Source organism: Geotrypetes seraphini, chromosome 6 (assembly GCF_902459505.1).
Source record: "Geotrypetes seraphini chromosome 6, aGeoSer1.1, whole genome shotgun sequence".
In the NCBI taxonomy this organism is placed as follows: Eukaryota; Metazoa; Chordata; class Amphibia; order Gymnophiona; family Dermophiidae; genus Geotrypetes; species Geotrypetes seraphini.
The window spans coordinates 136,270,586-136,291,894 of NC_047089.1; the positions used below are offsets into that span (position 1 = coordinate 136,270,586).

Here is a 21,309-nt window from a genome sequence, read left to right on the forward strand (position 1 = left end):
TTCAGATACATTTTGATCACTAAATTTAAAATAAAATCATTTTTCCTACCTTGTCTGGTGATTTCATGAGTCTCTGGTTGCACTTTCTTCTTCTGATTGTGCATCCAATCTTTCTTCCCTTCTTTTAGCCTGTATGCTTCCTCTCCTCCTGACCTCATTCCCCCCCCCAACATTTTCTTCCTCTCTCCCTGCCCTCTCTTTCTTTCTCTCTTCATGCCCCCTTTCTTTTTTTCTGTTTCTCTTCTTTCCTTCTGTCTCCCTGCCTGCCCTCTTTCTCCCTCCCTGCCCTCCCCCAAGCCACTGCCGCTGCCATCGGATAACAGGCCGCCGGCCAAGCTCTTCCTGCTTCGGGCCCACCAGCATTCCTCTCCCCGACGTCAGAACTTCCTCCGCTGGCCAGAACTTCCTCTCCGACAGCAGAATTGACGTCGGGGAGAGGAAGGCTGATCGGCCCAAGATCGACCTATTGGGAGAAATGCTGCCGGGTCCTGCCTTTGAGGAAACAGAAAGTAGGCAGGACCTGGCAGCAAGAAGAGCAAATCGCAAGCTCACTGACCTGTCTCCCGCTTTAGCCCGCGAACGGGGCTCTAACATGTGCGTGCCGGCTTCCCTTCTCTCCCTCCCCCCCCAACATAACTTCCGGTTTCAGAGGGAAGAGAAGGGAAGCTGGTACAAGCACACGTTAGCCTCCGGAGCATAAATTCTCCAAGCTGTTTTTTTTTTTAAATGTTGAGCAGAATTCAGGAGCGGGCCAGTCAGGAGAGGAAAAAAGAGAAGGGAAGAAGGGAACCCGCTCTGCGATCGACTGGGGTCGCCTGAGCAAGCGACCTGTCGATCGCGATCAACATATTGGGCACCCCTGGTCTAGGGTATACTTTCATAGTTTTGGTTGCCAAAAATTCAATTTTCCAAACATTTTAATGCCACAAAGAAAGGCAAAATGGGTATTAAACTGTGGCAGAATATAAGAACATAAGAGTTACCATACTTGGGACAGACCGAAAGTCCATCAAGCCAACAGTGGCCAACCAGGTCACAAGTACCTGGCAAGATCCCAAAGATTAAAGCAGATTTTATGCTGTTTATCCTATGAATAAGCAGTGGATTTCCCCAAGTCCATCTTATTAATGTCTTATGGACTTTAATTTTAGGAAGTTATCCAAACCCTTTTTTTTAAACCCTGCTAAGCTAACTACTTTCACCACAGTTCTTCTCTTAAACTTTGTAAATATATAATTTCTCTTAGAGATAGGCTTAAATTTATGGTCCCTTGGTCTCTTCATGTACTTCAGAAGGACAACCAACAGGATACCTTAATGAATATGTGTGAGAAATTTGCATTTAATGGAGAGTGGTGGGCATACAGATATCTCTCAGGATACTCAGTGGTATTCTGAAAACCTGACCTGTTGGAGGCCCTTGACAACTAGAAGTGAAGATCAAAGTCTTAAACTTTGCCTGATAGCTAAGTAAAATGAATGAAAAAAAAAAGATTTTCACTGAAATATAGTTGCTAAGTGAAAACAGTCCTACGCTCATTATTATTGTTGGCGGCCCTTGACAACTAGAAGTGAAGATCAAAGTCTTAAACCTTGCCTGATAGCTAAGCAAGATGAATGGAAAAAGGAGAGAAAAAATATTTTCTCTGAAATATAGTTGCTAAATGAAACTAGCTCATTGTTCAGTAATTTTTTACCAACATCTGTTTTGGCTAGTGAGGCTTTTCTGTTCCTGGATATATGTTGATGGGATGTTAAAACAGTAATAGAGTAGCAGGCTAAGAGCAAGGAAAGCTAGGATTCAGATCTCATTGACTGATTGCCCTTGCATCAGGTATAAACTTAGAATATACTTATTAAAGGGCTGATCTTGAAGACGGACGCAGATGAACTCTGAATGTCACTGCCACCAAAACCATCAGCAAAAGAGTGGCAACAGTTAAGAAAGAATTAAACTATCTTAGCAACTCACCTATCAATAAGAAGGTAGATGAGGAGTCTAGGCAGAAGGATAAAGAGAGGGTGAGAGAGACCATAAGGGCTCCTTTTACTAAACTGCGATAGCGTTTTTAGCGCATGCATAATTTTAGTGCGCGCTAAACCCGTGCTACGTGGCTAGAACTAACGCCAGCTCAATGCTAGCATTAGCGTCTAGCGCACGGGGCAATTCTGCATGCGCTAAGTGTGCGTTAAAACCGCTATCGCAGCTTAGCAAAAGGAGCCCTAAATAACTAGAAAAGTATGTGCACAAATGCTCATCTATGCAACAAAATTTGTGATCTGCAGCCCCTGATGTTACAGGCAGACTTGAATATTGCTTCTATTATAAAGACATTCAATGACTTCCATGAATGGGATGCAAGCATACTGGGCTATACTCTATTTAGGAAAGATAGATATGATCATAAAGGTGAAGGTAGCTTTATATGTGAAAAACAATATATAAGCGGCTGAAATGTAGGGGACCTGGGGAGAGGAAGAAGCGAAATGGATTGTCTTAGATCAGTTTCCTGCAAACTTTCTCCGAGCCATGGCACACTAAAGTTAGTGGCCGTGGCTCAAGGCACCTGGAAGTGTGCGGATATCACGGTGATGACATCATGTGCATCCGTGACATCATCATGTTGATGTCCACATGTGTGTGAAGGCCCTCTAGGTGGACCCTGAGACGCCAGTGGGGGGTGCCAGAAGAGAAAAGGGCCAGAGAGAAGGATAGGTGCCGGCACCCACTGATTGCCTACAGGATGTGCCTCTCGCCACGAGAGGCACGTCCTGTAGGAGGTCAGCTGGCGCCGGCGCCTCTCCTCCTCCCCAGTGTATAGTACTCCCCCGATATTCACAGGGATTCTGTTCCAGGAACCCCTGCAAATCTCGAAAAACCGCAAATACGATTTTTCATGGGGAGCCTGAAGAGGGCAGCAGGAGAGCAGTCGGAGCATGCGAATGCAGGAAATCACTCACGGTATGCTCCGACCGCCTCTTCCTGCACTAAGTCAGGCCTTAACCAATCAGGAGCTGCGTGTCAAAGCAGCTCCTGATTGGATAAGGCCCGACTTAGTGCAGGAAGAGGCAGTCGGAGCGTACCGCGAGTGATTTCCTGTACTCACAGCGCTCCGGCTGCTCTCCTGCTACCTCTCCCGCTGTCCTCTCCTTGTTGGCGGTTCGCGGTCGGAAACTACCACGAATGACCAGGGCCGCAAACCGCCGACCACGAACGACTGGGGGAACACTGTACTGCAGCACACCTGAAATCTCAGGAGGCACACAGTTTTTTGAGATGAAACAGCTATCCATCTGTCTACATACCTCCAACACAAACAGAGAAGTTGGACAAAAGTTTGGTCATAGATGACCAAAAGTTGGGAATGAAGGTGGAGGTGCTGTTGCTGGGGGATTTCAACCTGCCGGATGCAGATTGGAAGGTCCCACCTGCGGAACTGAAAAGAAATTGAGAGATTGTGGATGTTTTTCTGAGACAAATGGTGATGGAATTCATGAGGGGAGGGGCAATGCTAGATTTTGTGCTCACAAATGGAGAGAGTGTGTCAAACATCAGGGTGGATGCCCACCTGGCCAATAATGATTATTACACGGTATGTTTGATGTAAGAGCTAAAGCAGAATGCAGACATAAAGCTTAAATCCTGGAGTTTTAAGCATGCTTTGTTAAAATAGGAGAGTACCTGAAGAGCGAGCTGATGAAATGGAAGGACATAGGAACATTAAAAAATTTGTGGGTCAAGCTGAAAGGAGCTATAAAATCTGCAACAGATCTTTATATAAGAAAGGTAAACAAGAACAAGAAGTAAAGGAAACCGGGTTTACCTAACAAGTTGCTGACAAAATAAGGGTAAAAGAGGTAGCATTCATGAAATATGAAAGAATGTAAGAAGAAGAACACAGAAGAGATTACCAGATAAAACTGAAATAGAGAGATATAGTTGGCAAAGGCTCTGGCGGACGAACAAATGGCTATAAAAGTAAAGAAGGGTGACAGGACTTTTTTCAGATATATTATTGAACAGAGGAAGGCTAGAAATGGAATTGTGAGACTGAAAGATACTATGAATCACTCTATGGAAAGTGATAAGGAAAAAGAAAATGTGCTTAACTTCTTCTCTTCAGTCTTCACCAAACAAACCCTGGAGTAGTATCTGGGTTGGCTGATAAAAGGTAGATATTTATGAACAACGTGAAAAACTGAAAATCGACAAAGCTATGGGGCCAGATGGAATCTATCCCAGAATCTTGAAGGAGCTCATAGAGGTTCTGGTATGTCCTTTTAAAGATTTGTTTAATAAGCCCTTACAGATGGAGAGGTTCTGCAGGATTGGAAAAGAGTGGATGCGGTCCCTCTTCACAAAGGTGGAGACAGAGAAGAAATGGGAAACTATAGGTTGTGTTGCCCAACAACCCCCCCCCCAAGCCCCCTTTCCAGACAACAAGAAATAAATTTAAACTCTGTTACTTACCCCCTCTTCTACACAGCCGCGCGGTAATGGCCTTGAAGCCCATAGAGATATAAAGGCTTTGTAGAAGAGGGGGTTAGTAATACTAACCACGATATGTTCAAATACAAGTTTCTAGTCATCATTTATTATTGATTTCAATGCAGTCAACAACTTCAGCTTCATCAACATTTAATAATGTTTATGAGAGGAATATCCAATGTTTCAAGCAAGTTCTTCACTGCAGTGAATAAGCTAAGACTGCTTGCATCTTCAACGTCAACTAGTTGCAACAGAGAATCAACAACTCAACCTGCTAAAATTTGTTTGGTCGAAGTGTCAGTACTTTTATCAATAATGATGGAAAATTTGTTTTTGGCAAATGGAAACAATATCCTGGCGTTCATGATATGCAGTGCCTTGCTGCATCACATATGTAGATTTGTAACGTTTAAGTGAAATGTTTTGTGTAATAGCACTGCCTGGAAAGATTTTTTTGCAGCAATAAACCAAATGGTCGGCCTGTAGGAACAGTGTATTATTCTCTGCCATAAAAGCTGTCAATACCAGCTCAGATTTTGCAACTTTATCATTGAGGCCCTCGGATTTTGGTTTGCGAAAAAAACATAAATATTCAGCGTTTTTGATTTGACTTCAAGATTTTTTTGTGTTTGTATGTACCAGTATTGATACGGCTACATACTGTACAGATAGTGGCATAACAATTACTGTTGTCCGGTTTTATCCAGCCTTTCAGTTCAGGATCTGACAGATAATCATCATTGAAAGCATGCTTATACCACAGTTTTGTCTTTTTATGAGATGTTCAGTTTCACATCCACTATTGCATCCAAGCTGTCTATCTTCATCATCACCACTCATTTTCAAAATACAAGCCATTAACACGCACAGACGTTAAATAAAAAGTTTAAAATGGGGAAAAATCAAAACTAGCACATCACAGCTTGTGACAAGTGACGTGAGCAGTAGTGTACTAAGGGGAGGGCGGGGAAGGGGGGGTGGTCCCCCCCGGGTGCACGCCCTGAGGGGGTGCTCCCGGCCTGAAGTCATTAGTGTCCATTTCCCTCCGACATCCGGTTCTTCCCCTCTGGCCTCCCCGCACCATTTAGAGTAGCGAAGCAACCTGCAACAAGATCGCGATGTCAGCGATCTTGCGCTGCTTTGTGCTGTTTCCTCCGCCACGGTCCCGCCCCCCTCCTCTGATGTCAGAGGAGGGGGCGGGTCCGCCGCGGAGGACAGCACAAGCAGCACAAGATCGCTGACATTGCGATCTTTCTGCAGGCTGCTTCGCTACTCTAAATGCTGCCGGGAGGCCAGAGGGGAAGAACCGGAAGTCAGAGGGGCGCGAGCGGTCCTTCGGGGTGGGGCGGGCAGGCGGTCCTTCGGAGTGGGGCGGGCAGGCAGGCCTTCAGGGGGAGATGCAGGCCTTAAAGGGGGGAGGGACAAGCCTTCATGGGGGGAGACAGGCTTTCGGGGGGACAGGCAGGCAGTCAGGCCTTCAAGGGGGGGACAGGCCTTCGGGGGGTTGCAGGCCTTCAAGGGGGAGACAGGCATTCATGTGGGGGGACAGGCCTTCAAGGGGGTGGGACATGCAGGCAGGCCTACAAGAGGGGGGACAGGCCTACAAGAGGGGGGACAGGCCTTCAAGGGGGGGGACAGGCCTTCAAGGGGGTGCAGGCCTTTGGGGGGTTTGCAGGCGTTCAGGGGATGCAGGCCTTTAAGGGGGGTGCAGGCCTTCAAGGGGGGGATAGGCCTTCAGGGGTGAGATGCAGACCTTTAAGGAGGGGGCAGGCCTTTGGGGGGGGACCCTGGTTTAGAAGTACACGGAGGGAAGGGGGTGTTCAAAGAGACGTGCATATGCCAAACTTTGGGGGGGAAGAAATGGGTCTGAAAATAGAGGAGAGGGAGAGAGATGATGGACCATGGGATTTAGGGAAGGAAGGAACAGAAAGGGAGAGAAATTGGACACAAGGGATGGTGTGGAGGAGGGATAGAGATACTGGATAGGAAGGTAATTGGGAAATGAAAGGGAGAAATGGTGGACCCTGGGGTGGTGGGGAAGGAGGGAGAGATGCCGGATGAAAGGGTAGTTAAGAAAAGGTGGATCTGTGGAGGGAGATGGAAAAAAAGAAAAGATACCAGACTTCCTGGGGAGGGAAGGGAAATGGAAAGGGAGGACAGATATGGCAGATGGATGGTTAGCATGCAGAAAGAAGGAGACCCTGGCAAGCAAGTTATCAGAAGAAAACCAGAGCCTTGGACCAACAAGATTTGAAAAATAACCAGACAACAAAAGGTAGAAAAATTAATTTTATTTTCTGTTTTGTGATTACAATATGTCAGATTTGAAATGTGTATCCTGCCAGAGCTGGTGTTAGACCGTAAACGTGAGCTAGGATTTAACAGAGAGAGGAAAAGTCCTTTTTGCTTCTTTATTTTATTTACACCACAGCGCCAGTGTGGTTAGGAGAAGCCAAAGGGGGTGAAAAAGCTATAAAACCCACCAGGATATTTGAAAAAAATCACCCAACTGGGCAGGAAAATCGAATCGAAAAACCAATTCAATAGGCTGAATCGAATCGAAATTTTTTTTCCTGAATCTGGCAGCACTAGTTTGCGCTACTGTCTTAGACTTTAGGACCTGGGATTGGGGAGAGATGGCATCCTCAGTACTTTATAATGCAAGTTAAACGAGGATTTGGTCAGACTTTTGAAGGGTCTGCAGAAGAAAAATACTGTATAGGCCGGGGACATGAGACAGCAGGAAATGGGAACTTTTCTTCCTTATATTTTTGTGAATGGAAAGGCTGAGGATGTCAGACAGTTCAGTTAAAATATGTGCTTTATAAAAAAATATAATAATGTGTTTCATAAAGTTTATAGCATTGCTGGCCTACCCGGTGAGGTGTTCCTAGTGGTGGTGGTGGCAGCGTGTCAATGTGTTGAGAGGAAGAGGTGGTCTGGGAAATTCTGCTGAGCAAACTCCGGGCCCATTTCCACCCCCCAGTTAGTCCACTCCACTCAACTGGTTCACACACTGAGTGGGTCTTTGGGTGTTGTTTTGGGATCTCTTCCAGTGGTTTATCAGTATCTCCTTCTGGTCCAAGGAAGGAAACTTTGTTATCCTTAGCATTGACCTACAGAATATGTTTGTAACAGCGCTGCTTGTGTGGCATTAGGCTATGTAGTGATCGAAAGAAAAAAACCAGACCTTTGCACATTTTTGCACTATATGGTGGGTGTATGAGGAGATTCACATGTCCTGCACAGCTAAATCCGTGTGAAGTTACCTTGTGCTGTATTTGACATCCCTGAGCTGCTTCAGCGCTGCTTCCTGCACCGCAGTCCCGTCCCTCCTCTTTCTGTATTTGACATCTAGCAAGTTCTCTGTTTGGAAGGAAAGGTCTAAACTTAAAAATGAAGTGGCCAGAAGTTATGGTAAAAGCAGATAGTGTAGCTGGTTTTAAGAAAGATTTGGACAAATTTCTGGAGGAAAAGTCCATAATCTGTTATTAAGACATGGGGAATGTGTCTGCTTGCCCTGGATCGGTAGCATGGAATGTTGCTACTCTTTGGGTTTTGACCAGGTATTAGTGACCTGGATTGGCTACCATGAGAATGGGCTACTGGGCCATTGGTCTGACCATTGGTCTGACTCAGTTAGGCTATTCTTATGTTCTCAACTGTAGGGGCCTTTGTTTTCACTTCTTATTTAATGTATTTTTTTTCTGGGAACTTATCAGTGTTTTTTATAATGGGAATAAAAATGGAAGAGAATTAATGTGTGTGGAATGAGGGGGTAACTAATTTCTTCAGCTAAATAATTCAATCCACCTCAACCAGACATAGGAGAACTCACGCACCATTCACACACACTCCAACCAAAAACGTCAAAAGAAAAAAACTGTTCGACAACCTCCTAGCCATTTGAGCTGCAACACTCGACCCCCAACTCTACAACCTATTGACCTCAATCACAGACTACAAAACCTTCAAAAAGAAATAAAAACCATTCTATTCAAAAAACACATAAATCCGAACTAACACAATCAGAACTGTCCCAAGCATCACCTGCAACTACTCCATATGTACTTCTGATGTCATGGCAATTCAGACATAATTTATGTTATGTTATGTTTGGAATAAAAGAAAATTTTCACTGCCTGTTTCTATTCTGACCATTTATTCCGTTTCATGGTCATTACAAAAAATATTTTTTTACATGGGGGGGGGGTGTGTCAAAAAATGATGGGCCCGGGGTGCCACATACCCTAAGAACTCCACTGGACGTGAGTGCCATTAGTCACTTGACATGAATCACATGATGAACTGATCATGATGTTGTCACTCCACATACGCTGGTTCCCAGTTTTCCACAATATTAGAAAATTATTAATAACGTAAAAGAAATAAATATAATAATTATTGCAACTGGACTTTCAGGCCCAGATTCTGTATACTGCGTCCTAATTGTAGGCAGCTGTAGGCGTCCTACAGCTGTCTAACTAGCCAATCAGGGCGCATGTTTTAAAAAAAATGCTCCCCAGGCAAGCCGCCTACATTGGAGGTGCCTCTGGGAGCCTAGGGAAGCCCGCATGCCTGCCTAAGTTCATCTAAGACTAACGGTGGGCGTGGTTTGCCTCAGACATTGCCTTAGGCGAACATAGGCGGCTGTAAGCGTCTCCCTAGTAGAGCGGGAGATGCTTATAATGTAGGCCAGCAAAATGCCGGCCTACATTTTAAGTACTCAACGGGCATACAATGGAAACAAGTCCACAAATCGATAGATCAACCAGATATAAAGGACTTGTATGAAAGAGAATATCCCTTTTCTGCTTGAGAACTACGGAGCAGAGCTGCCCACCTTTAATAAGACCCCTGAAGAAGCCGGAGGAACGGTGAAACGGGTCCCGTTGAAGAGAGAGTACAAGGGGTCTTCTCGGAGTCGGGTTGTTTGGGAATGCAGCCCAAAGTGGGTAGTAAACTCCATCTAAGGCTAAATACCGGCACAAGACCGATAGCGGACAAGTACCGTAAGGGAAAGTTGAAAAGAACTTTGGGCTGCAAAGACATCGTATTACAATCGACAGCGTTTAAAGATAAGTGCTGTCTTTAAGTTTATTTGCACAGTAGCACTTTATTTTTGAGTTATTTGCACAAAGCATTTGCACTTCATAAAAATACAGAACTCAGTGAATGATATCTTTGACCTGTATAAGCTGTTTAGAGAAATCTATCATGATTTAGCAGCACAGGTATCTGAGAGTTCTGTAATTTACTATAGATATTCTCTTTCATACAAGTCCTTTATATCTGGTTGATCTACATTGTAAGTAGACACAGCCGCTATACTTATCGTGGCAAGGGATCTCCCTGCTGCAATAAGTATAGCGGCTACGGCCGCCAGTACCCCCACCACGAACGAACGAGGCAGGAGGGTGCCATCCCCTCCTGTTGGAAGACCCCACCGCCACCCCATCGATCGCCGGCAGGAAGGTGCCCAACACCTCCTGCCAGAAGACCCTCCCCCCCCCGATAACCACCCCTGCTAAGCCCCCCCTCCACTAACCTTAAAAGTTGGCCTTTTATGAAAACAAAGATTATGCACAAAACAATTATAAAATTGCAGCCATAGTGAGGGGCCACATTTGGGATGGAGCGAATACAGGCCAAGGAAATTAATCCAGAAGCAGTGATTTTCAAGACACTATCCAGATAACTACTATGACTACAACTAATCGTTTCTATAGCACTACTAGACATATATGGCGCTGTATGTGAAAACACAGAAGAGACAATCCCTGCTCAAAAGAGCTTACAATCTAGGTAAGTTATCTGTTTAGTTTAGGCCTGCATTAAATAGTTCTAATTCAGGGGGTACCGAGTGGAGCTGAAGACAAAATAATAGAGAGATGTACAAATACAAATAAGTAGAGCTTAATTGCAAGGGGAATGGCCTGGAATGCATTTCTATCACTTCTTTTCAGATTCCAGAACCACAAGAGTGTTCTGCTCCTGCCTCTTCCTTCCAGAAGACCTACAGCAGGGGTGTCAAAGTCCCTCCTCGAGGTCTGCAATCCAGTCAGGTTTTCAGGATTTCCCCAATGAATATGCTTTCATTGTATGCTAATAGATCTCATGCATATTCATTGAGGGAATCCTGAAAACCCGACTGGATTGCGGCCCTCGAGGAGGGACTTTGACACCCCTGACCTACAGGGAAGAGGAGGTGTGAGGCGTATAGCAAAGAACAGTCACTCTGCTCCCAAACCCAGCCCTCCTTCTGTTGTTCCTACTCTAGTTCTATCTGCCTCCTCACACCCCCTTTCTTCCCTAGCTCTACTTCCTTTTGTCTTCAAATTAAGCCCTGCAAATAGGAGACAATCCAAGCATGGACAAGAGATAGCAGGCCTAAACTAAATGTGAAACAATAGGGGCAACACCCCAGTTCATTTATATGCACTGCTACTGAATATACATAGTAATTCAATCACTGGTATCTCGATTAATTAATTCATTCAATTTTCTATACCATTCTCCCAGGAGAGCTCAGAACGGTTTACATTAGTTTATTCAGGTACTCAAGCATTTTTCCCTGTCTGTCCCAGTGGGCTTACAATCTATCTAAGGTACCTGGGGCAATGGGGGAATTAAGTGACTTGCCCAGGGTCACAAGGAGCAGCGTGGGTTTGAACCCACAACCCCAGGGTGCTGAAGCTGTAGCTTTAACCACTGTGCTACTGTGCCTACTGCTGCTGAATATTGTCTTATTGTATTTTACCAGATGTTTTACCAGATGTCTTACTGTTACCAGATGTCAGGGAAAACCTGAACATGTCCTCTTTTTAGAGGAGTGTCTGGGTGCCTGGACTGATTTCCAAAACCTGGCAATCTGTCCAAGTTTTGGAAAGCCCCAAGCTCAGGGCCGTGTCTGTATGTCCTCTGCGCCTGCATGGATGTCGACATGATTACATCACAAACGTGCGCATATGCGTGACTTGATCGCCTCAACGTCTGCACATGCGCAGAGGACATCCAGATATGGGCCTGAGCTCGAGGAAGGAGACAGTTCATGTAGGGGCAAGGATGAGGGTGGGACTGGGACAGAGCAGGGAAGGGTTGGAGGCAGGGCTATGTGTCCTCCTTCCAATTATTCCAAAAGCATCTGAAAACTTGGCTATTCTCAAAAATGTAAATCTTGCTACCCTCTTTATAATCATTAATTCTTATTATGTTTTTCTTTCCTTATATTAAAGTTCCTGTAAACCATGCCAAGCTTTCTATATGGAGAGGATGCAGTATATAAAGTTAAGGTTTAGTTTAGTTTAGTTTTATAAAAAGGAAATCTGGTAACACTATATTTTTTTGAGAACAACCGAAGTGTTTTATGTGTGAAAATTACACCCATCCTTTGTTGATGAATTTACAGGTACAGTTGAAAGAGACAATACGAGATCTGCCTGACAAAATGGAAACACAGTTGGCTGAATCAGGATCCAATTTCAGTGTTGGTCAAAGACAATTGGTGTGCCTTGCCCGTGCCATCCTTAGAAAAACTCGCATATTGATTATTGATGAAGCAACAGCAAATGTGGACCCGAGGTACTAATAGCTGGATTTCAAAGAAGGCGCTCTCAGAAAGTGCATTATTCTAACTTAGGGCTCCTTTTACAAAGCTGCGCTAGCGGTTTTAGCGCACGCACCAGATTAGCACTATAGTGCGCACTAGCCAAAAATCTGCTGCCTGCTCAAAAGGAGGCGGTAGCAGCTAGCACGCTTGGCAATTTAGCGCTTGCTATTCTGCGCATTAAGGCTCTAGCATAGCTTCGTAAAAGGAGCCCTTAGTGTTAGTGTTAAGGCTTTATTGAACATTCATATATGATTTGTCCCTAAATAGTGCTCAAATACATAGGAAATGACAGCAGATAAAGATCTGCATGGTCCATCCAGTCTGCCTAACAGTCTATTTTTTTTTTAATTTTTCTTTGATATTTCTGCAGTAGAAGTCTGCCTGACATTGTCATTAGGTTCCAACAACTGGAGTTGCTGTCCAAGCTCACTTTAGCCTTTCTAAACCAGTGGTCTCAAACTCAAACCCTTTGCAGGGCCACATTTTGGATTTGTAGGTATTTGGAGGGCCTCAGAAAAAATAGTTAATGTCTTATTAAAGAAATGACAATTTTGCATGAGGTAAAACTCTTTATAGTTTATAAATCTTTCCTTTTCGCTAAGTCTTAATAATAATATTGTAATTTATAGCTAAAGAGACATATGATCAAGAAGCTGTTTTATTTTACTTTTGTGATTATGATAAACATACCGAGGGCCTCAAAATAGTACCCGGTGGGCCGCAGATTTGAGACCACTGTTCTAAACCATCCCAAATTAATATAGTTCCCGTCGAAGCCCTCTCCAGTCCATCCCAATAGTATAGCCATATATGGTACACTGATCGTGCAAGTCTGCTCAGTTCTGGCCCTAGTTCTTCAATTTATACCCTTCACTTTTTGATTAGAGATCTTTCGAGTTTGTGCCATCCTTTTTTGAATTCCATCACAGTTTTCCTGTCCACCACCTCCCTCGGGGAAGGCATTCCAGGTATCCACCAACCTCTTTGTGAAAAATAATTTCCTAAAATTACTCTTGAGTCTACTGCTCTGTAACCTCAATTTATGCCCTTTAGTTTAACCATATCCCCTTCTCTGGAAAAGATTTGTTTCTGTATTAATACCTTTTAAGTATTTAAATGCCTGTATCATATCTCCCCTATCCCTCCTCTCCTCTAGAGTATACATATTCAAATCTTCCAGTCTCTTCTTGTACATCATTTCGCTCAAACTCTTTAACATTTTCATTGCCTTTCTCTGGACTGCTTCAAGTCTTCTTATATCCTTCACCATATACGATCTCCAGAATTGAACACAGTACTCCAAATGGAGCCTCACCAAATATCTGTACAGGGGCATCAACACCTCCTTTCTTCTGCTGGTTATGCCTCTCGCTATGCAGATTAGCAACCTTCTGCCTACAGACACAGCCTTGTCACACTTTTTCCTCGCTTTCAGATAATTGTTTATTTGTATTTGATCAAATATCCCCCCTCCCAATATTCAGCTGGTGGTGGTCAGCATTTTTCTAAATGCTAACTGTTGCTAGCTACATTATGCTTCAATATTCAGTGCCAGACCATGTGGGCATAATTCCGGGTGATCAGGTTGCCAGCAACTTATGCAGGTCTGGTTGATATTCAGTCAGGCCTGCATAAGTGTTTTTCTTTTTCTTCCCCCCCAAAAAAAACAACAACAACCCATACCCCCTCCCGACCCCACCGAAATGCTTTCTTTCTCCCCCTCCCTCTCCAAGTGTCAAAGTCTGCTGCCCACACCCTCCCATGTGTAGGTAGGCTGGTAGTCCACCGGGGATCTTCAGGGGCAGGAGCACAATGTTCTCATTCCTGCTCCCTTTCATTACCTTTACCATGACCTGTTTTGGCAACTAGCAGTAGTTACAAAGGTGCTGCAAGAGGCGTGAGGGTTGTGTTCCTGCCCTTGAAGACCCCCCAATGGACCATGAGGTATGTAGGTAGGTCCAGAGTGCTTACCTACTGTATATACTCGAATATAAACTGAGATTTTTGGGCCAAAAAATTGGCCCCAAAATGAGGGTCTCTGTTTATATTTAAGCCACTACCCAACTGTAATCTTCAAAAGAACAATCCCCCCCGTGATGAATCTCAAAGCCGCTATCCTCCATGCACACAAGCCATCGCCACCACCCTCCTCCATGTATGCACCACTCCCCGACATCTCTGTTACCATTAGTACTGGAAACCTGCTGACGCCGTCAATGCTAGTTTCTGATCTGGTGCAGGGCCTTGAGCATCTTTGCATGCTCTGAGAATCTCAGAGAGGGCAGGAGCTGCAGGCCTTGAGCATTTGCAGATGCTCAAAGCGCCGCACCTTTTTGAAGAAAGTCTGGCCAGGCAGATGCTTACTCCCTCCAGCCAGCAGGCTCGTCTCTTCAAAATGGTGGGCCTTCCTATTCCCAGTACATCCTGGAATGCACCAGGGAGGGCCCTGATTGGCTCAGATGCCTAAGGCCCCATGACCAATCAGGACCTTAGACCTCTTTCCTGATGCATCCTGGGATGCAATGGATGTAACCTAATTAATTGGCTGAATCGGAGTCTTAGGCCATTTCCATTGCATCCCAGAATGCATTGGGAAGGAAGCCTAAGGACCTGATTGTCTCAGGTGCCTCAGACCCCTCCTATGGGAGGGTCCATAGGCATCTGAGCCAATCAGGACCTTAGGCCCTTCCCCAGTGCACTCCAGGATGCACTGAGAAGGGGAAGGTACCACCATTTTGAAGAGGCGCCCTGCCTTCCGGAAGGATAGGCATCCCTCCGGCCAAACTTTCTTCAAAAAGATACAGGGGGAGGCATAAGTGTGTTGGGAGGGATGTTGAGGGTAGGGGGTGTAGTGGGGTCATGGGGATGGTGTCGGAGGTTTGGGGAGTATGTCAGCAGGAGGGAGAGGGCATCCCTTCTGGGCAACAATGGCGGGGTTCGGGGTATCTTTCCTGCCAGTCTTTGTTTGAGGGGGTGTTGGGGGGTCAGTAGTAGGCGGGAGTGGGCATTCCTCCTACCGGGCTACAATTGGGGGAGAAGGTGTTGGGGATTCGGGAGGGTCGGCAGCAGGAGAGAGTGGGCATCCTTCTTGCCGGGCTATAATTGGGGAGTAGGCATCCCTTCTGCCGATTTCGGAAGTCCCTGTCAGGGGTCTTCTGCTGCAGCCAGCTCAGCTGATCGTCGCACAGGTATTCCCTCCTCCCCCCAATCAACTGAGGCAGCAGGACTCTTCAAAGCACGGCTTCAGGCAGTCCTGCCAGCTCAGCTGATAGGGGATTCCCTTATTGTGATCAGCTGATGGCAAGGGATCCCTAAGCAAACATAGACAGCTGAGCCACCTATTTTTGCAATCAGGCTAAGACACAATTCTCTAACCGGTGCTTTTGACATGGATGCAAGTTAGAGAATCAGGGATTTAGGTGTCTGTCCATTAGGGCAGATTCAATTCTGTTTAGGATTCCGGTACACGATTCTCAACCGCTTCTTAGATGGTCCCAAGACCAGCATCCTACACAGAATCAGCCACCTGATATCTGCTTTCTTTTACAGTGGTATAACTAGGTCTCAGTGGACCCTCAGTGGGAAGACCATGATGCACCCACGCCCCCCCTCCCGCATGTGCCCAAGTCTGGCACTTCTGCCCCTTCTCCCCCCCCCCCCCCACACACACATTCAGCTTCTTATCCACCTATTGGATCCTCCATTAGTGGTAAAGGTTGCCTTTCTGGCCGGTGGGACCTTCCTCTGCACGTCCCGCCCACAGGAAGTTGCGTCAGAGAAGTGTGATGTGGCAAAGGTCTCGTCGGCCAGAGAGGCAGCCTTTATGTTGAATCAATTTTTATTATCAAATAACAGAGAACAAACCAACAAGCAAGAACCACAGTAACAAAGGAGAACAATCAGATATATAATATCGGATTCAACAATCCCACCCACACCACCCCCTCCCCATACCCCCAATCTGAAGCATAGAATAGCCATAGTGCAGTAGGCTTGGACTCAGATAACCCACTGCCAGAGATAATGAGTAAACTCCAACATGGAAAAAAGAGAGAAAAAGAGAGAAAGAAAAAAAAAAAAAAGGGGGAAAGAGAGTATACCTGGTGCCCTCTCAAGGATGAAAACAAGCCCGGGTCTCAGAGAGAATTACAAGGAATTCAGAATGTCACTTCGAGCCCGTGGTGATAATGAAAAAAGATAAGAATCCCAGATCCGAAGAAACTGGCGCTTTCTTCGCAAGCTAAAAGACGCATCCTTCCGCTCCAGCAGCAGCAGAGCATGCAAACGATTCCTCCAAGCCCAGAAGGAGGGCAGAGTGTCTCCAATCCAAACCGATAGAATCACCTTCTTCCCCAGGACACCCACCCGTCTCATAAACTGCCGCTGACCCAAATCAGATAAACAAAAGGCCTCATACTTATCCAGCAGGAGACCAGCTGCCGAAAAGGGAAGCGTAATATCTAAAACACGCTCCACATAAGATAAAGCCTGCCTCCAAAAAAGTTTAATTTTCACACAGGACCAAAAGGCATGGATAAACAAATGGGGTTGCTGGAGACACTTGGGACACAAAGGAGAATCCGTATAACCTGAATAATATAACTGACTTTTCGTAAAATAGCACCGATGAAGTACCCTAAATTGACACTCCCGGAGATCTGCATTAACAGACACTCCCGGGATCCTGGAAATCAAGGAAGGGAGATCCAGAGCGTCCTGAGCTATCCCCAAATCCTGACACCAACGAGCATGTAATATGGCACGATCAGTCGGTCCCAACCAACGCTGGAGATCTTTATAAAGACCTGAAACTGTAAACCCAGTCCCCAAATATGGATCCAGAAGTGCTGCAAATCTGTCCTCAATAGGGAACGCCAAAGCGGCTCGGGGGAGAGATCGAATATAATGATGAAGTTGCCGAAACGCAAGAAAATCACCAACAGAAAAAACTCTAGACCGGACGAGAGCATCCCAGGACAGTAAAGAACCATCAGCCTGGAGAACATGAGCAAGCAACGTATAATCCCGGGATGCCAGTTTACGAAAACTAGCATTCTCCATACCAGGGCTGAACTGCAGATTCCCCTGAATAGGTAAATATCGAGTAGTCGAGGGAGTACCATTCCAAGAGTTCAACACATAAGACCAGATGATGCGTAGAGAGTGCAACAACAAACTTCCCCGAAGTGTCATCGGTAAGGCTGAACGAGGCAACTGCACCAAGGACAGTATATACCAAGGGGCAAAAAAGTCCTTCTCATACGGTTTCGGAGTAAAATCCTGGCGATCCGAAAGCCACTCCCCCAGATAATGCAACAAACAGGCCGCATTATATAACCGGAAATGCGGCAACCCCATTCCCCCACCTTCCCACGCGCCAAACAGGTAATGCAACGCCACCCGCGGTCGTCGACCTCCCCAACAGAATCTAGAAAGCATAGAATGTAATTTAGTAATATCCCGTTTCAAAAGCCATAAAGAGAGTAACAGTATAAAGCCATTTTGGAAAAAGGACCATATTAAACAAATCGATCCTGCCTAACAAGGACAGAGGAAGAGGAGACCAACGAGCAAAACACTCAACTGAAGAACAGAACAAAGAATCAATGTTGACGCGATATAACGCTGAAGTACAAGGCGTCAACAAGATCCCTAAATAACGGAACGATGAGGAAGCCCATTGAAGCGGGAAAGGCCCAGGCCAAGAGTCCCGTAAAGACAAGGACGTGGCCAACGCTAGAGATTTGTCAAGATTAAGCTTAAAACCAGAATAATCTCCATATTCTTGAAAAGTGGCCATCAGATTGGAAAGAGATACAACGGGGTCTGAGATATGGACCAGGAGATCGTCCGCAAAAGCCGAGATCTTAAACTCGGAAGAACCAATTCGAATACCCGAAATAGCTCTATTAAGCTGAATATCACGGATCAAAGGGTCCAACGACAGAGCAAAGAGCAATGGAGAAAGGGGACAGCCCTGACGCGTGCCACGACGGATGGGAAATGAAGGAGAACAAAGTCCATTGGCCCAAACAAAGGCTGTAGGTGAATGATAAAGCACCCGAATCGCATCCTGAAAAAAACCCGTTATGCCATACCGAGTTAAAACCGCAAATAAAAAGTTCCAAGAGACCCGGTCGAAGGCCTTCTCAGCATCAAAGCTGACCAAAAGGGAAGGTAGATGGGTCCTCTCCACAAATTCCAAAGAAGCCAGTATGGATCTAATGTTTTTCACACTAGTGCGCCCCTTCACAAATCCCACCTGAGGGGAAGCAATCAAATCAGGAAGAACACAAGCCAGTCGATTAGCCAAAACCTTGGCGAACAATTTGGCCTCCAAATTCAACAGCGAAATAGGGCGGTAAGAAGAAAAAAGGGCAGCATCTTTATGGGGCTTCAATAGCACGACTATTTGAGCAGAGGCTAAAGATTCCGGAAGGGTACCCCGCTGAATGGCGGCTGTGAAGGTATCAGCTAAGACAGGTGCTATTGTAGGATGTAGAAGTTTATAGAATTCCATCCGGAAACCATCCGGCCTGGGGGCCTTCAGCAAAGACCCATTCTGTATGACTCCTGCCACCTCCTCTGCCGTAATAGGGGCATTAAGGTTAGCCACTGCCTGATCAGACAGACACGGAAGGGAGAGGCCATCCAAATATGCCGTACCCTCCATTAAATCAGATTGTTGTGAATAAAGCTTCCTATAGTATTCAAAGAATACCGCGCTGATCTCGGCATCCGTCCTGACCATGGCCCCCCCAGCCGAGCAAAGTTGCAGGATATGAGTACGACCTGCTGATCGACGGACCACCCTTGCCAAAAGTGTCCCACGTTGGTTCCCATGGCGAAAAAATTGATACCTATAATAAGCAAGCGACTTGACTGTTCTAGCATGCAACAATTCCTGAAGCTTACACTGGGAGGTTAAGAGCTGAGAACGCACAGAGAGTGGGCATAAATGGGAAGTTCTCCAACTGGGAGAAAGTGACTAGTGGTGTACCCCAGGGCTCGGTACTTGGGCCGATCCTTTTTAATATTTATATCAATGACCTGGAGGAAGGAACATCCAGTGAGATCATCAAGTTTGCAGACGATACAAAACTATGCCGGGCAATCAGATCGCAGGAGGATAGAGAGAAACTCCAGAGCGACTTGTGTCGGTTAGAAACATGGGCGGAGAAATGGCAGATGAAGTTCAATGTGGAGAAATGCAAGGTAATGCATTTAGGCAATAAAAATAAGGAATACGAGTATACAATGTCAGGTGCAACTCTGGGGAAGAGTGAACAAGAAAAGGACCTGGGTGTACTGATAGATAGGACCCTGAAGCCGTCGGCACAATGCGCGGCAGCGGCAAAGAAGGCAAATAGAATGTTGGGCATGATAAAGAAAGGAATCTCGAGTAGATCAGAGAAAGTTATAATGCCGCTTTATAGGGCAATGGTCAGACCACACTTGGAATACTGTGTCCAACATTGGTCCCCCTACCTAAAGAAGGATATAAAGCTGCTGGAGAGGGTGCAGAGACGAGCAACAAAACTGGTGAAGGGTATGGAGAAACTGGAATACGAGGACAGACTTATAACACTAGGATTGTTCTCCCTTGAGAAAAGGAGACTGCGTGGGGATATGATCGAGACCTTCAAAATACTGAAAGGAATCGACAAAATAGAGCAGAGAAGATTATTTACATTGTCCAATTTGACATGGACTAGAGGACATGTAATGAAGCTGAGGGGGGACAGGTTCAGGACTAATGTCAGGAAGTTCTGCTTTACTCAGAGAGTGGTTGACACCTGGAATGCTCTCCCAGAGGAGATTATGACAGAATCGACCATCCTAGGCTTCAAGAGCAAACTAGATGCATATCTCCTTAAGAGAGGCATATAAGGATTGATGGACTATAAATTACGCCAGGTGTACACCTGGCAGGGCCTCCGCGTGTGCGGATCGCCGGACTTGATGGACCGAAGGTCTGATCCGGAGAAGGCAGTTCTTATGTTCTTATGTTCTTATGTTCTTATGAGACTGACCATAAAGCCGACGGAGGTCACTGACCCTACGTTCCAACTGCAGAATCTCCCTATCCCGAGCACGACGTTGATGGCTGGAATATGCCATGATCTCACCGCGCAGCACCGCTTTCGCAGCCTCCCAGAAGAGAGTAGAATCAGCCCGATGTTCAATATTATGGAGTTGATATTCAGACCATTTCCGAAGCAGAAACTCCTGAAACTTCGGATCCTTATACAAACGGAGCGGAAATCGCCAACAGAAGGAACCTGGTGAAGAGACATCTAAATGCAAGGTCAACAAAAGCATGGCATGATCAGAGACATCAAAGGAACCAATCGTAGCCGATTCAATCTGAGAAAACAAAGAGCTAGAGGTCAGCCAGTAATCAATCCGGGATAAAGAGGCATGAGCCCTAGAAATGTGAGTATAATCACGCTCACCTGGGTGAAGCGTCCGCCAGACGTCAATAACATCTAAGGATGAGCAAAGTAAAGAAATACCCCTAGTAGGATGTACCCGATCCTGAGGAGCAGGAAGTGATTTATCCAATAAAGGATCATGAACACAATTGAAGTCCCCTCCCACAAGTAAAGGAATATCAGAATGTTGACCAAGAAGGCGAATAAGTGAGGAGAAAAATCGAGATTCATAGTTGTTAGGAGCATAAACATTACAAAGAATCAAGGGCTGACGATGAAGAAGCACCTTAGCAATGATATACCTACCCCCAGGATCCGCCCACTGTTGTTGCATAACAAAGGGTAACCCCTTCCGAATCAAAATCAGAACCCCCGCCTTACGGTTGTTCGCCGGTGTTCCCAAATGATGACCAACCCACCAGGTCTGAAGTTTAGCATGCTCTGCCACTGACAGATGCGTCTCTTGCAAGAAGACAAGATCAGCTCTCTGACGGTTCAAGGCTCTCAAAATTTTTTGTCGTTTAATAGGCGAAGTGACCCCATTTATATTCCAGGAAATACATCTAAGAGGTTGCATGAGAAAAGTTATAAAGACAAAGAACAAGCAAAAATCCAAGAAGAAAACCGAGACCGAGGCCATCCCAGCTAGCGACCAGCTCCCAGAACCTCAATCCGGACCCGAGCTTCCACCAATGGACAAAAGGCCACATGCTGGGCACCAGGAACACGAAAAGAAAAGAAAGAGAGAAGAAAAAAGAAGAAGAGAAGAAGAAAGAG

At 45.6% G+C, this 21,309-nt stretch overlaps 1 protein-coding gene across 12 annotated transcripts in view; it reads left to right on the top strand.

The window, feature by feature from the left end:
* ABCC4 (ATP binding cassette subfamily C member 4) overlaps positions 1-21,309 on the top strand; it is a 627,262-nt gene that overhangs the window by 526,723 nt on the left and 79,230 nt on the right. For all 12 annotated transcript variants that reach the window (XR_004539971.1, XM_033950379.1, XM_033950382.1 and 9 more), the window contains one exon: positions 11,897-12,069. Coding sequence is in view for 11 of the 12 variants with exons in the window: in XM_033950379.1 (XP_033806270.1) it covers positions 11,897-12,069 (173 nt within the window). In the remaining variant the exon portion in view is untranslated. The remainder of the gene's footprint in view (positions 1-11,896; positions 12,070-21,309) is intronic.